General features: G+C 30.3%; 1 protein-coding gene across 5 annotated transcripts in view; it reads left to right on the forward strand.

Annotated features, from left to right (window-relative positions):
* Positions 1-7,645: 7,645 nt before the first annotated feature.
* The window catches only part of SERCA (ATPase sarcoplasmic/endoplasmic reticulum Ca2+ transporting SERCA), a 91,503-nt gene continuing 84,504 nt past the window's right edge, over positions 7,646-14,644 (forward strand). For 2 of the 5 annotated variants that reach the window (XM_074125172.1, XM_074125169.1), the window contains exons 1-2: positions 7,646-7,855; positions 10,938-11,098. In XM_074125172.1, the coding sequence (XP_073981273.1) occupies positions 10,981-11,098 (118 nt within the window). In that variant the 5' untranslated portion in view covers positions 7,646-7,855; positions 10,938-10,980. Of the gene's footprint in view, positions 7,856-9,388; positions 9,563-10,087; positions 10,292-10,937; positions 11,099-14,644 lie in introns of those variants that run through there. The other 3 variants (XM_074125173.1, XM_074125170.1, XM_074125171.1) reach the window with 3 other exon arrangements.

The raw sequence follows: 14,644 nt of genomic DNA on the forward strand, positions 1-14,644 counted from the left end.
GAAATACAATAATGATTGTAAAAATGTTTACGAAGTGGTACAATTTAGTACGATGTACTACCAAGTGGTACGCGAGCCAAAAAAGGTTGGAAAACGCTAAAGATTTCTTTCTTTTGCTAAGGCATAAAAATTAATTATCAAGTACCTGAAAAATAAGAGAACAAATATTGCGAAAACTATTTAAATTGCTTGTTCAATGTTCTGCTTAGGAATTTAAAGAAGAAATTTCTTTAGAAAAGTCTGCCAAGATCCACATATGAAAAAAAAAATTCAATCCCCTCTAAATTTTGACCATTTGCCACAAATTTTCTTGACCGACATTTGTTATCCCACTTATTTTAATTTGTAAATTCTAAGCACAGAAATAGTAAATGCTCGTTTCTAATTTTCAAGGAAATAAAATTGTGATAGTTTTATCATTTTATAATATTTTTTTTTACTGATTTAGTACAACATTTTAATAACAATTGGATAGAGTTAGATTTCTTCAGGTAGTTTGCCTTTTTTTTTACATAATTCTGAAAGTAGAATAAATGTTAACAATTTATGGAATAAATTAGAAAAACGCATATAATGTATGTGTCAAATTTACAGTTGTAAAAGCTATAACTCTTATACAACTGTTCTACCGGACAGTTTTAATTTCCAATTTTACTGCCTCTCGGTGTTTTTCCCTAACATGGATTTTCTTGTAATTGTGTATATTCTTTAACTTCACTAAAGTTACATATGTGTAATTTATGGTCAAGAAATATGGTCGAGATATACTCCTCCGACTACAACAACTGGTCTATAGTTTTTGTCATTAATTCACCTGGTGAAATAAACATTATTTTACTTTTTTAATTTGTACATATAATTTTTGTTTAAACATAAGATGGATCAATGATCTAATACACACATTTTTAGTCACTAGGTAATTATTTTTCTATATATTTCTCATTTTATATACATATTATGTATATATATATTGTATTTTATATACTGTATAAGTTAAAAAAGGTGGCCCCTCTTATAATAGTTCGAATTGATTTCCAATCAATTGCTCAATATTAGTTTACTTCTTTTTTAACTAAAAATTAAATTTGAGAAGTCTGGAAAAGAACAACAAAAATTTATTGCTAATAAATAATCCGAATGAATTTAAAATTTAAGGTCTTTAATAACCACCTGCATCTGTTAAGTTTTAGAACATAATCCTGAGGGATTTTTTTTTTATATTCAGTTCTAAAATCAACCTCCAAGTCTCGGAACTTTTCAGATGGAGACATCAGGACTGCATTCTGGTCTCTTTGAACATCACGACGAAACTTTTCCAAGATAATTGGAATCAATTATTGCATAGCATTGTCTGCATAAATAAAATAAATTATTTCCCAGTAAATGGGCAAATAGGTCAACAGTTTCTGAATGTAGATAATAGTTATTAAAGACCTCTTTAAAAAAACACAAAATTCTGTCCAAGCGTCCAAGGTTAAACAATAACGCCTCCACCGAAATAACTTCTTCTTGGAGAAATTTTTGTTGTAGTATAGCGAATCATATTGTCTAAACCCTCTAGGTTTAGGCATAGGCATCGACATAGAACCTCTGTATATTCGTGTTTGAAAGAAGAGCATGAAGATATCAACCAAAATTTAATGGAAGTACAAACTTGGTATTCTGTCTGCTCTGGGGCAGTGGTAGCAACACATCTGCTGACATTGAGTAATGGACAAAGTTGATCCGAAAATTCCTCTTGCCCTATTTTTTGTTTTTTAAATTTTTTTTTAATGGATACAACGATTTACTTTAATCTTCTTTTACATATACACACGTACCTCATGGTCGTCGTCAGGAGGGTTGGTTACGGCAGTTTCTCTACCCCTAGAGCCTTAAATTAATTATTACTAAATAATTAATCATTACAAAATCAAAGGAAAAAGACTCGATTTTTTTTTTTGTAACTAGTGCGAAAATTAACTAGATAGAATGGAGGCTTAAGATGTTTTTTTTTTTAAGTGAGGACACTTAAACGGATGGAAATAATATCATCTTCAACAGGGTGCTAATTAAGTGAATATTTCAAATATCAGTGCTCAATACTGCAATTGAATGGCTCTTATACATAAATAGTAATCTATTATATACATAGTACCATTGTAAAGAATATAATGCTAACAGGGAGTAAACAGGATCTCGCTTAACTCGTAAAAAAAAGTGATTGTAAGCGTCCAACTAAATGGATTTCTGTCGCTACTAGCTAAAAAAAAGTCTGGACTGGAAATGATTTACAGGATGTTATTCGGGAAATTATGGACACCAAGAAGACTTTGTTGCAGAGCGTTGTTTAAAACAAGACTTTGATGGCATGGTCGTGTGTAGAGAGTGCAGCACGGATGCCTAAGAAGATTTTTGGCGCGAGAACTAGTTGGTTTAAATGTAAGTTAACATCAAATTGCTATGAAAACTGTACGTAATTCTGTTTAACACTAACAGAGGAAAGCCTACATTTTTCATTTCCCGGAGAAATAAGATCGAGTTTCATAAAGTGTTCTGCCTTGTTTGTTTATACAGAGTGAATGTGCTTGTAAAAAATGTCTGTATTGTTATTAGCTTTAAGGAGTGGTCTTTCAACCGAAACTGTAGCAGTAGAAGCGACAACTTTATTTAAACGGAGTACAAATTTGTGATTCCTGCAAGGACAATTTTTGAGTGAGTCATTTCATTTGGAGGTAGAAAGATAAACTACAGCGTATGTTACATTTACACTTACGTTAAATGCAACTTAACTAAGTTGAATATAAACACGATCTTTTAATAAAATAATTTTCAATCTTTTTTTAAAATGATTGTGTTTATTTCACTCTTGATGTTTTTTATCTGAATATTCAGATTACTGGGACGAAATTTATTATAATTTGTATTGTAACATATATTCACTCACTTAATTACTTAATAATAAGTAATTATGAAATAAATAACTGTTTCTCGTCTACCATAAATATTTTATTTAGAACTTTAGTAGAAACAAAAATAAGAGGAAGCATTAAGGATTCCATGTTTTTAAAATAAACTCTTGTTGATGTTTCTAGTCACATTGTGTTTTCACTAGTGCTGCTCTTAAGTGTTTAATGGATTATTGTGTTGACTTTTTCTTTCTTGTTTTGTTGGTTTCTGTTTTTTTTCCATTCAGTAAACTAAGTAATAATAATGAAGTAAATTAACCTAACTTTGTAACTACTTATTCTTGATGCGCCACTTGATTTATTTGTACATAAAATTATTTTACAAAATCTCTGAGCATTAAACTCACATTACTTTCTTATAGTGTAAGCTACTTAGTTGTCATACAAATTTCCTCAGTCTTAGAATTTGTAATATTATTTCAGGTTGCTTTCTGATTTTTAAAAGTTCATGGCACTAAAGTGTGTCTGAGATAAGCTTTCTGTATGTCGAGTATTTTCTTGTCTGGTAATTATAATTTTTAACTTTTGAAGTAGAAATTAGTCCGTGTTTACTGGGAGTATGGTTTCTTTCAAACCGAACCACAGGTCTTCCACTTTATATTGTCTCGTCCTGACGTGCTTTGTAAACCAAGGCTATATTAATATAAATATTTATCCACGGGCTGCGCCAAAAAATAGTACAGTATATTTATTATTTATTTATTGAAAGCCAAGAACGAGACAATAATTTTGTTATTTTTAGCGAGGATTCCTCAGCAGTTCCGCTTTTTTTAACACAACTACCTGCATCGCTTTCTATGTTTGATGATTGCAGTAAATTTGAACGAGATTTATCAGTTAACGAACATTTGTATTTGATTTAATATCTTAGTTAGAAAAGCACTTTTGGAAGGATATCTGCTTCTGAACATTGAGTAATGTTCCAATTAACCATCAAATGTCGATGAATTTTCTTACGATAATTTGGAGTACCTCTCCATTAGATTTAGTAGCCATTTTTTAAACTACGAAAATTTCATTGAAAAATTTCTTCTTTTTTTTTGGCGAGTAGATGCTCAAGTACTGAACTTCAAACTACTTACATTTTGGATTAGAAATAACTTTTTACTAATTGAAATAAGTAATACAGGAAATTTAAGCAGAATAGTGTGTAAGTGGGCTATATTTCATTTTTAATAAAAATAGAATGGAAAATCTCATAATAGAACGTCTTGCTTGAAACAAATTTAACAAGTGCTGACTTGCTCAAGGGCAGCGCAGGTTTGTTCTTATTTAGTTTCTACTTTTAACAATATTCCATTTCATTTTTGTCTTAAAGTCAAAATTAAAAAAATTAATTTGAACATTTAAACAACTTTAGGTAGTTCATTCCTTACATTTCTAACTTGTAAGGAACATACTTTAATTCTTACTAGCAATAAGAAAACCTGTAAACCTGTAGAATGAAACCACATTTTACAGCAGTGTTCCTCAATCTTTTTCCACCCGCGGCGCACCAAATTCTTCGGAAATTCTTTTTCGTGCTTCGGAATTCCCTCCATCCAAAATGTTTTTTTATACTGTTAACAAAGTGTTCTCAAGGCGACCATAGTAAATATATTGAACTATACTTACGCAAACTCTCATCCTATAACACCCCAGATGATAAAGTCACCCAGGGTTCTCAAACAAGAACGGTTTGAGTCAGGAATCACTTCTCACGTGCCCAACATACGTTTCTCCTCCAAGGCTCTTTAAGATATTCTGAAGAGAACACTTATGAATGTACCAAATAAGTAGATGGTCGCTAATTCAGATCCAGTTTATATTTCCTGCTATCAATGTCCCGGTAAATATATTTGTCCCCCACAATTAACAGTTATAAAGTCGTTTAGGTTGTCAATTCGAAAGGAGACTAAGGATGCAAGTCTTGCTGGAGACTTGCTCTTTCTGTACCTTGGAAAAGAAAATATTTTTTCTGATTAATAAATTACATATTTTTAAAAAGATCATTACACAACTTTTACCATAAATAACATGACACACCGGTAGTGGTGCTTTGTTTTTTGAAGAAAAGCGAAATTTTCAAAATAAAATGGCAGATCAACGCGTGCATTACATATGCACTGTATGGTGGGAAATTTTTAGACACCACTTTTATAAATAAATAATAAAAATAAAAAACAAACAAAGTAAAAAATCAACTTAGTAAAGTTGGTACTTTCGGGCTATATTTTTTTTAAACATTTTTATTTCAATTCTTTCTTTTTTCAACTCGGTAGTTTAGCAACAAATTTAATCCCGTTTAATTATTTTCAAGTTGTACGATTGTAAATTGCAGAAATGGCGCTCCTGAGGTCTATATGAAGCGCCAATAATTGAATTTTTTTGGTTAAATTAAATAAATAAAAGTTATAGACTTACATGTGTGAAATTAGTGTATCAAGATTAATAAATCTTGTTTGCGCTGTTTTAGATAAAATCTCGAAAAATAAATAATAAATAAATTACTTTTTTTTGTAAAGTTTTGGTTTCTCAAAACGGATATTTCTGAAGAATTCTTGATTCTTGTACACAATGGATCACAATACTTTCCTTATTAGTTAGTAAGCGAAAGTAAAAAGGCAGAATACTGTCAGTTAATAGTTAGTCAGTGATTATAAGTGACCTAATAATAGCACAAGAGCACCAGGCTTTCAGAGCTATTTAAGATTAAAAATAAATAAAATAAGCAGATTCTTGTTATTCTCTTGTATTATTCTCATTCAATAATTTCCTTAGTATTTTCCATTGTTTTATGGTTACTGATTCATTAATTCAGAAGAAAGAAAAGAATAATGCCAATTTCAGTCATAATTTCTTCATTTTTACCAAGCTTTCGATTCAGGGACTAGGTCATCTTCAGGACTGTGGAATATATTTTACAATATAGTTATAATTATTGTGTTATAACTGTACTATAGAAATTGTGCACTTACTCGACATTCTCTTGTCAATTTTCAAGTTCCAAATATGAACATATTTAATTATTACTAATTACATTACCCAGTTACTACAAGACTAAAAATAAGGAAATTGGAAAACAATTTCTAATTAGTTAAGTAATATTTCCGATTGAAAAATGTTCTTTATTTTGAAATTAAGACAACCTTAATAAGATATAAGAGTTAAGACTTTATTCTGAAAGGGCACTTTTGAGGAAATCTTCTACAACCCTCACTTTCTGAGGTATTCGTAAAATAATGTTCCAAATAAATTTTTTAGATCACCATGAATGCTAGAAGTTTACATAATTAAAAGAGATTAATTGAAATAGTTTTTACAAGATAATTTTAAACTCTTTTCTGTTAAGCACAACTCCCAGTTTCTGTCAATTTTCAAAGTGATTTAGACCGCTAAATTATGAACTTGTACCATGACAGTACCAACATTAAATATCAAATTTGGGTTTCCTGAAATTTTTTTTTACTTGAAATGTTCATATACTCTTCGCGTAAATAAATGATTCACACACAGACAATTATCTAAAAATCACTTTTTCGAATTCAGAGGAGAAAATTAGTACGATGTACATTCTTTTATTTTGCAGGTTTGGGGTTAAACTAATCATAACTAATTTGGGTACTGTGGTAGATCTTCATCATTTGAAGAGTACTGCATGTAAGTTGCCATTTTATTTAGTTGTTTTGTAAAGTAACAGTTTACATTACATTCCATGTGTCGAAACTTACCATTAAAATACTTACATTTTATCCTTTTTTATTTATTTTTTACTGTACCAATTTTTACTATTTAAGAGATGAATAATTTGCTTCCTTGTCAACTGGAGTCTCCTTAACCACCTGCAGCGATGCTCGCTCATTCAACACGGGACTTGCCTCTAAAAAGTGACTTTCATGATGATTGCACATGGTACAAAGCCCGCTCGAGTCCGAGGAAAATAATTTGTATATGACTTGCGCTACCAACTCCCAACTGCAAAGGGTACAAAATAAATGTTTACCTTTCCGAGATGGACAGTCAATCGGTGCATACAAATGCACGCTGCGATAGATGTTGCTACCACTACCAAACCTTGCCATTCATTTCCACATTTAGGTTTTTTTGTTTAATTATGACTCATTTTTGTAGGATAATAATATATTCTTATGGTCTCTCGTAAATTTCAGTCAATTATACATTTCTATTGGATTAGAAAAAATATGTATATATACTGTTTATATATTCAAAACTTTATCATTCCACCAAGTCTATGTCCTCATTGGCAATAACTTTAATGCTCACTGGTTAGAGAATGAATTAAACTATCATTCTTTATTTACACATATTTTTATTTTACACTAATTAAACTCACAGTGAGTTCTTCCTTGAATTGTTCTTTTCAGTACGAATGTTGAGTGATATAATTTTAAGCATTTTTTAAAGTGAGGAATACAAAAGACAAGGGATACAGTACACGACAAAATTGAAGTTGTCTTTGAAGCATTAAAGCCATTTTATATTGCAAGATAAGGTATTCACTTCATAATGCCCTATCAATAAGATGCTGTTTTGTCGATTTATGTCACTAAAAGAAAAAGAGCTCATAATGAGAGATATCTTTGAAAAAGTACCAGATATATAAGTCGGTAGAGGTCAGTTTGGCAGAGTACCATAGATTTAGTGATGGCGAAAGCCGCCAGGAAGCGCCACGATGAAGATATATAAGAAGACCCCCACCTTTGGTTTGCCGCTCGGATCTTACAGCCTTCGACTACCTGTACAATCTTTATCGCAGTCTCACAGTATTACAATGCAGGCAGTGGTCGGCCAACAGTGATACATCGAATTTTACAACCGGCGTTTTTGGTTTTTGTTTTTTTGTGTGTTAGGTTTTAGTTCGGACTTGCGGCATTTACAACTTGCCGCAAAAGGATCTTTCACAAACGGTGAGTACTTGAAATTTTGTTATTAGAATTTCCAATTCGAACCGTAATTCTGTAGTAGATGGTAGGGAGAGAACTCTGTATTTTAAATTTGAGTTTGTTTAATCAAATTCCAGTTACTTTTAAATTCAATAAGTTTCTATTTTTGATTTATTTTTATTTTTTTGTTGAAAATCAGATTTGCTTTGGTTTTAAAATTATAAACTTTCAAATTAGTGCGATGGCAACGGATCATCCAGTCTTGTTTCGTTTTGGTGATGTGCAGTATGTCACCACTAACTCATGACATACTGAGTGATGGAACTCAGATGTTCTTTCAGTTTATAAATACTAGCACTAATTTATAGAAACAAACAAAAAACTAGGCTAGGGTCGAGACCAGGCGACTAATATTAGTGTGTGCTAAAGTGTATCTATAAATAATACAGGTGGACCGCTTTGCTATTTTGCATGCGAACGAGCTTATGCCAAAAATTGTATTTTTATGATTACTATTATTTTCTTTACAGAAAATAAGTGAAATAAACATTTCTTGAAAAATTAACATATATTTTTGTGAAGTTAAATGATTGGGTGAAATGAAATACTGACGAAGAATGAATAGTACAAATTTAAACGCTGGACATGACAGCGCCTTTTCTTCCTTTTTTTGATTGTTTTTTCTAAAAAAATAAATATCATTTATAAAGATATATTTTTTATTGATTGATTCGTTCGTATATTAAATCAAAATAGTTAACTCCCATTAAAGGATCGCAAGTTTTACGATTGAGCAGAAAAATTTCGAAGAAAAGCAATGCATTTCATTTGTGAAAGTGTCATTACAGAAATGAAGTGAATTATCATTAAAAATTAAGTGATTTTTTGGCCAATGAAATATTGGTAAGTCGATAAAATTTATGAAAAAAAAAGTAGTCGAACATTTCTGGCCAATAGAGTAGCCCTATAAAGCATAGATGAAATAGATTTATCCTCTGATGCCTTTCAACGCATATGGAAGCTAAATTTAGACTTTAAAACAGTATTATCTATTCCTTTTATTTGAGCTGCCCACATATATAATTCACTGTATAGGAGGCATTTTACTGATTAGGTTCTTTCTTCTTTATTTGGGACTTTGAATCTTAAGAGTCAAATTTAATCAGTTAAGATAATGAGATAGTTATCAAGTGAGATGTAAATTCAGAATGGCCCCTGGGAGTACCATCTTCTATTCCCGGGGACCAGCAGGTGTGTTGCCTTACTACTTAAAATAAATATCAACATAAATACATATTTTGCAGGGTAGTAGGTATTTTGCGTTCCCCACTCCTTCAAGTAGTTCTAATCTATTCCCGCCCAAGATTCTTCCTCCACTTCTATTCCCCAGGCAGGGTATAAGCTGCGAAGTTAGGCTGGAGGGGGAGTGTGAATCTTTGCCAAAATAATTTAGTAACCGAGACACGGGCTAAAACTGTACCCAGCCTCTGCTGGCAAGTAGCCTCTTTTTTGATATCACTTTATTTCACTTGCTCGGGGAAGAAATCTCCCTGTGCCTAGCGACCTTGCTTGACCCTAAATAGAACTCAAGTTTTAATATTAAACCTGAGCACCCTACCTTGTAGAGCGAGAATATACATTTTAACATAATTGATTTTACTCCTTTTAACTGCGGGCAACGCTCAGAGCCGCAGGTGTTGCCCACACATCTGTACCTCAACACATTCCCAGGTATTAAATTCAGTTTAATTTAAAAAAAGGTTAGATAATACTAAAAAGTAACTGGTATTTGTTACTCCGTAAATATTTAAACGCCACTAGAACTGGTGTATTGTATTAATGTAATCAAATAGAACTTGCTAATAAGTAATTAGATAAATAAAAGCTAATCTTGCTCAGAAAACAACAATTTATTATCAGTAAACATTGTAAGATTTTTAAAAAAAGCGCCAATCCAACGGCTACAACTGTAGATACTTAGCCAATCAGTGCTTTCCACATGACCCGTTACGCTGTGTGCTCCTCGTTGTTATAATGAAAACATTGACCTTCATTTTTACTAATAAAACTGCATTTTAGTAATACAGATTTATTCAAGAATGAATATAATTTTGTTAAATATTTAATTTAATGGGCCATTATTCGTTTTGTTTATATTTTTTATCTAACGTATCAACTTGTAGCCATGTGACAAGCACTTTAAACGATTCAGTCAGCTGTGTGTAGTAATGTAGAAACTGAAATTGTCATCATAGCTTATTCAGGTCTTCTAGTAGTATCATATTCTTCCTGATGAGTGTCAAATATAAATACTGCAGGACTTTCAGAACAGAAGTGTCGCTTCATTGTAGATAGTGTTTGTGAATATATTACTAAATTGTGATATTTAGTCTGTACGCTCTTAATTTTTAAGCGGTTTAACAAACATTCATTGCATTCCCTAGCCACAGTACAAAATAGGTATGTAAAACGATGCAGTATTTGTTGCGTGACATGATGAAGTATTTCTTGGTCCACAAATTGCTCTTTAGGAAAAATTGTACCTGAAAATATAACCTTAACCTGTTGGAAGTTTTTGTTAAGAAAAATATGTTAAATTATCTTTCATACCCCAAGGGCAAAATACTTCGCATATGATTCTCTAAATATCTTAAAAATAATTCATTAAATTTGTAGATAATTATTTTATTTATGTTGGGGCTGCTTAAATTTTCAAACAGCTGATAGTTCAAAAAGTTTTTAAGGGTGACTATTAATTTCAACTTTAGTTTTAAATGGTGTTTAAAGGATTACTTTTGTTTAATCTAAATTTTATCATTTATATGTTTTCTTTAATGAGTTTAAACCTTTGTTTAAACTTTAAAAGGGTTTAAATTTTAAGACAATTAAGATTTCGATTAAGATATACCTTTCATTTCTGCTTAGCTACAACCATAACTTCTTTAGTTTACAACGAAAATAAATTTCGGTTTGTGGATTGACAATTTGAACATAATCCCATTTGTTTGTATTAAATAGGGTATTTGAAAATTTGGTTATTAACTAATATTGAAAACTTCAATATCTGTACTGTTAAAGATTTATTAATTAGTTTATTTCATTTTAGGTTTTGTATATAGTTGATGCTTCGGTGATACACAAACAGAACAATGGAAGACGCCCACTGTAAAACAGTGGATGAAGTTTTGAGTTATTTCAATGTCGACAAGGATAGAGGTCTCACTCTTGACCAGGTCAAGAGGTACCAGGAGAAATATGGACCTAATGGTATGTATATTCATTCTTTTAAATTTGTATTTATATTTAAGTTCATAATTTTAATTGAATACTCATTCAATACCATTTTAACTTTATGACCGTGTTAGTTGGGGTTGTAGTTGTAATTATTGTGAGGTAATTATTTTAATTAGGGAGTCAGTATTTTAAGTGCTTTAACAAACTTGGGGAGAATTGACTGCTGTTTGTAAATTTTTATTTTCTTTTATATGTTGAAATTGTAGAAAGAAAATTCTATTGAAATTGAGGGAGATAACCTTGTTGGCACATATTAGTGTCATAAAGTTTTATTTCAGAGAAAATAAAATTTGCTGTTAACCTCATTAGTTGCTTTTACTTCTGTTGTATTTATAATCTGTTAAATGTATTTTAAAACCTTCATTTATTTTTATAAATTTTTAAGCGCATCAGTTGAATTTATAACTTTTTATTAATTCTTTTTTACTTCGTTCGATTATAATTTACACCTTTAAGTTTCATGAATTTTTAGGACTTATTGAGTTCGTTTTGATTCTTCCTTAAATAATTTATTTCCTTTAATACCTAAGAGGAAAATTTTCGCCGGTTTGAAGGTAACTAACTGATAAGGTAGAAGTTTTTTTGGAAATGGTAAGTACGCGTTTAAAAAAAAAAAAATGCAAGAAACCTGCATTAGATAATTTATTAAAATTATTATTTCTCTAAATTTATGTTGGCAATTTTTAGTTTAACAACGCTAGGCACTAAACAGTTAATCCTCTGTAATGCTTAGATTCTTCCAGCACCTTTAACATTAATAAAGGGAACAAATTTTTTTGATAAATAACTTCAGCTTTAGGGAAGATTTCACAAATACAACTTGTGAATGTTGAGGAACAAGTTTTAAACTTTTTCTTTTTTTTAAAGCTAGGCATTTTGGCATTCTTTAATTAAAAAATCAGGAATCCATACTTCTCAGAACGTAAATTGTTTAAAGATAAGAAAAATAAATATTACATTATCTTTGGTAGTAATGAGAATATATTAAATTGCTCAAGTAATTAGTGCGTTTTGACTAGTTAAAAATTGTCTTTTTAGTTAAGTATTTTAATATAGTTATTAAAAGAAGTTTTTTCTCTGCGGTAGTGGATAGGTGTGTGGAATTTCTGGAAAACGTGACTGGAAAATTAATAAAAAATAATAAGAAAAGAATATTAAACGGTTAAATTGGAAGGGATAAGTGACGTTAAGAGACAAATGCTATTTAGTGGGGATGTGACGTCATTGTTCTAGGTGATTGACGTATGTAGGGGAAACTTGCTTGTGACGTTCAGCGTTTTTTTTCTTTCAACTTAATTTTTTGTTATAGTTTTTAAGATTAACTTTCGTTCAACTAATTGGGATAGAAGAAATAATGTTTACTTGACCGCTATTTGTCGTCTAGAAATACTAGATTTTATTTTACTAGAGTTCTAAATTAAATGACAATTTTAAAAATTTTATTTGCAGCAAGAGATCTGACGGATTGTAAATCGAGTACGAATGATCGTAAAATAATTAAGTGATGGTTAATTTAAATTTCACCAACCTATCGGGATTCATTTATTTTTAACCAAATCGATCTTACGGCAAAGCTGAGAAGAATTGTGATACAGGGTTTGACTCCCGGTCTTGGTCTTAGATTTTATTTAATGGTTAAAATGAGAATTTAATAGTTAAGTAATGTTTACTAATCGCCTCTGCCCGCTACACCTAATTTGGTAGATAAACCTAAAGCCCGCATGAAATAGTAGATATTACTTTTTTTCTTTTACATTTACTTATGCTGTAGTACAAAAAATAAATGCGAAAAACGGTTCAAAACTTGAAACTCCCAATTATTTGAGCATTAGTTACCGTGTCTTATTACGAAGCGGGCGATTTCCGGAGAAGCATTGAATCGATTTGTAGATCTTTGTAGAAATCTTTTGTTTTGATTTTAGGTTTTTAATATTTAATTACATCAACTATTGAAACTTATTTCAATTTTGTTTCTCGTTATTTTCCGTGATATCGCAACTTGCTCATTTATTTAAACTTGCATTTTAAAAATCTGTAAAGATAATCCTTAACAAAAACTTACAGTTTAAAAAGTTAAGTATAAGGGTTGATTAAACGCCAAAAGGTACACAAATCAGCAAGTACCCAACATTTCATTAATACTTCATTGATATTATTTAAGTAATTTTACCGCATTAATTTTCATTAATATTTTTTAAGAATTTATTAGATGTCACATACCCTTATGCTGGCCATTTTCATCTACAAAATATTTGTTCAAGTAGCACACCATTTAACTTAGATTGACTGTAATATCTATTTATCTATAATAATCAAACTATTAATTACAGGTGAAAAAGAAAACGTTATAAAAATAAAAAAATATGAGGCTTAAAAATTCAAAAAAATTTTTAAAAAATGCTTACACCAACATACATCAGTGATTTTGTTTATTTATTTTTATTTTTAAATAAAAATCGTCGGTTTAAGTTCATTCTTCGATTAAAGTAATTGTTATTTTATGTAGTAGTCAATCTGGCTTTATCGTAAATAATATAGTTGTCTTCAATTACATTCTCCATCTAGGTGTTCTTCCCACAATGTTGTGTATATGTAATATAAAGTAAATAAGATATGCATATTTTTAGGACAGCTAATTATTCCAGTATTTTACTATAAGTAAAATTAGGGGAACTAAATTAAATTACAATTGAGAAATGAATATATAATTTTGAATAATCTACTTGTTATTAACTGTGTGTCATTGTGCTCACGAATATTTCGGTAAGACGAATTCAAGACTGAAATATTGTTTTAAATCCTCCGTGATTCAAATTTAAACAGTAGCCGACTCTAAATTTGTCTTTTTCTAATTTAACATGCATGTATATGTGACAACTTCAGAATAAAGGGCACATTAAAGAGAAATCAGAAGAATAATTTGGAATAGAGTTAAAATAAAGTACCTATTTATACGAAGATATAATATACATTTTATCACAATTATAACTATTATGAATGAACTGGCCAGCATAAGGGTATGTGACATCTAATAAATTCTTAAAAAATATTAATGAAAATTAATGCGGTAAAATTACTTAAATAATATCAATGAAGTATTAATGAAATGTTGGGTACTTGCTGATTTGTGTACCTTTTGGCGTTTAATCAACCCTTATACTTAACTTTTTAAACTGTAAGTTTTTGTTAAGGAGATTTTTGTACCTTTTGGATAGATTTTCCTTTTTGTCTATTAGCAAAGTTACGCCTGCTTTACAGATTTTTTTAAAATTTGGAATAAGCTATTCTATCATTATAACCTGATAAGGTGTTAAATCGGAACCGTAATTACCACTAGAGAGATCTTTTTAAAGAATGGTTATAGTTGCGGTCCCCAAACCATCCTCAATAACCATTTTTTGGAGAAAGCGTTTTGAATAAAATAGGAAGGTATTTGTACGTAAATAGCAAAATTAAACTGCGATTTCAGTACTTCCTTTTAAGAGGAGCAAGAAAAATAAACTTCGATTACAGTACTTC

This window comes from Rhodnius prolixus, unplaced genomic scaffold (assembly GCF_049639745.1).
Source record: "Rhodnius prolixus isolate KJV_2025 unplaced genomic scaffold, Rpr scaffold_3, whole genome shotgun sequence".
Taxonomy (NCBI): Eukaryota; Metazoa; Arthropoda; class Insecta; order Hemiptera; family Reduviidae; genus Rhodnius; species Rhodnius prolixus.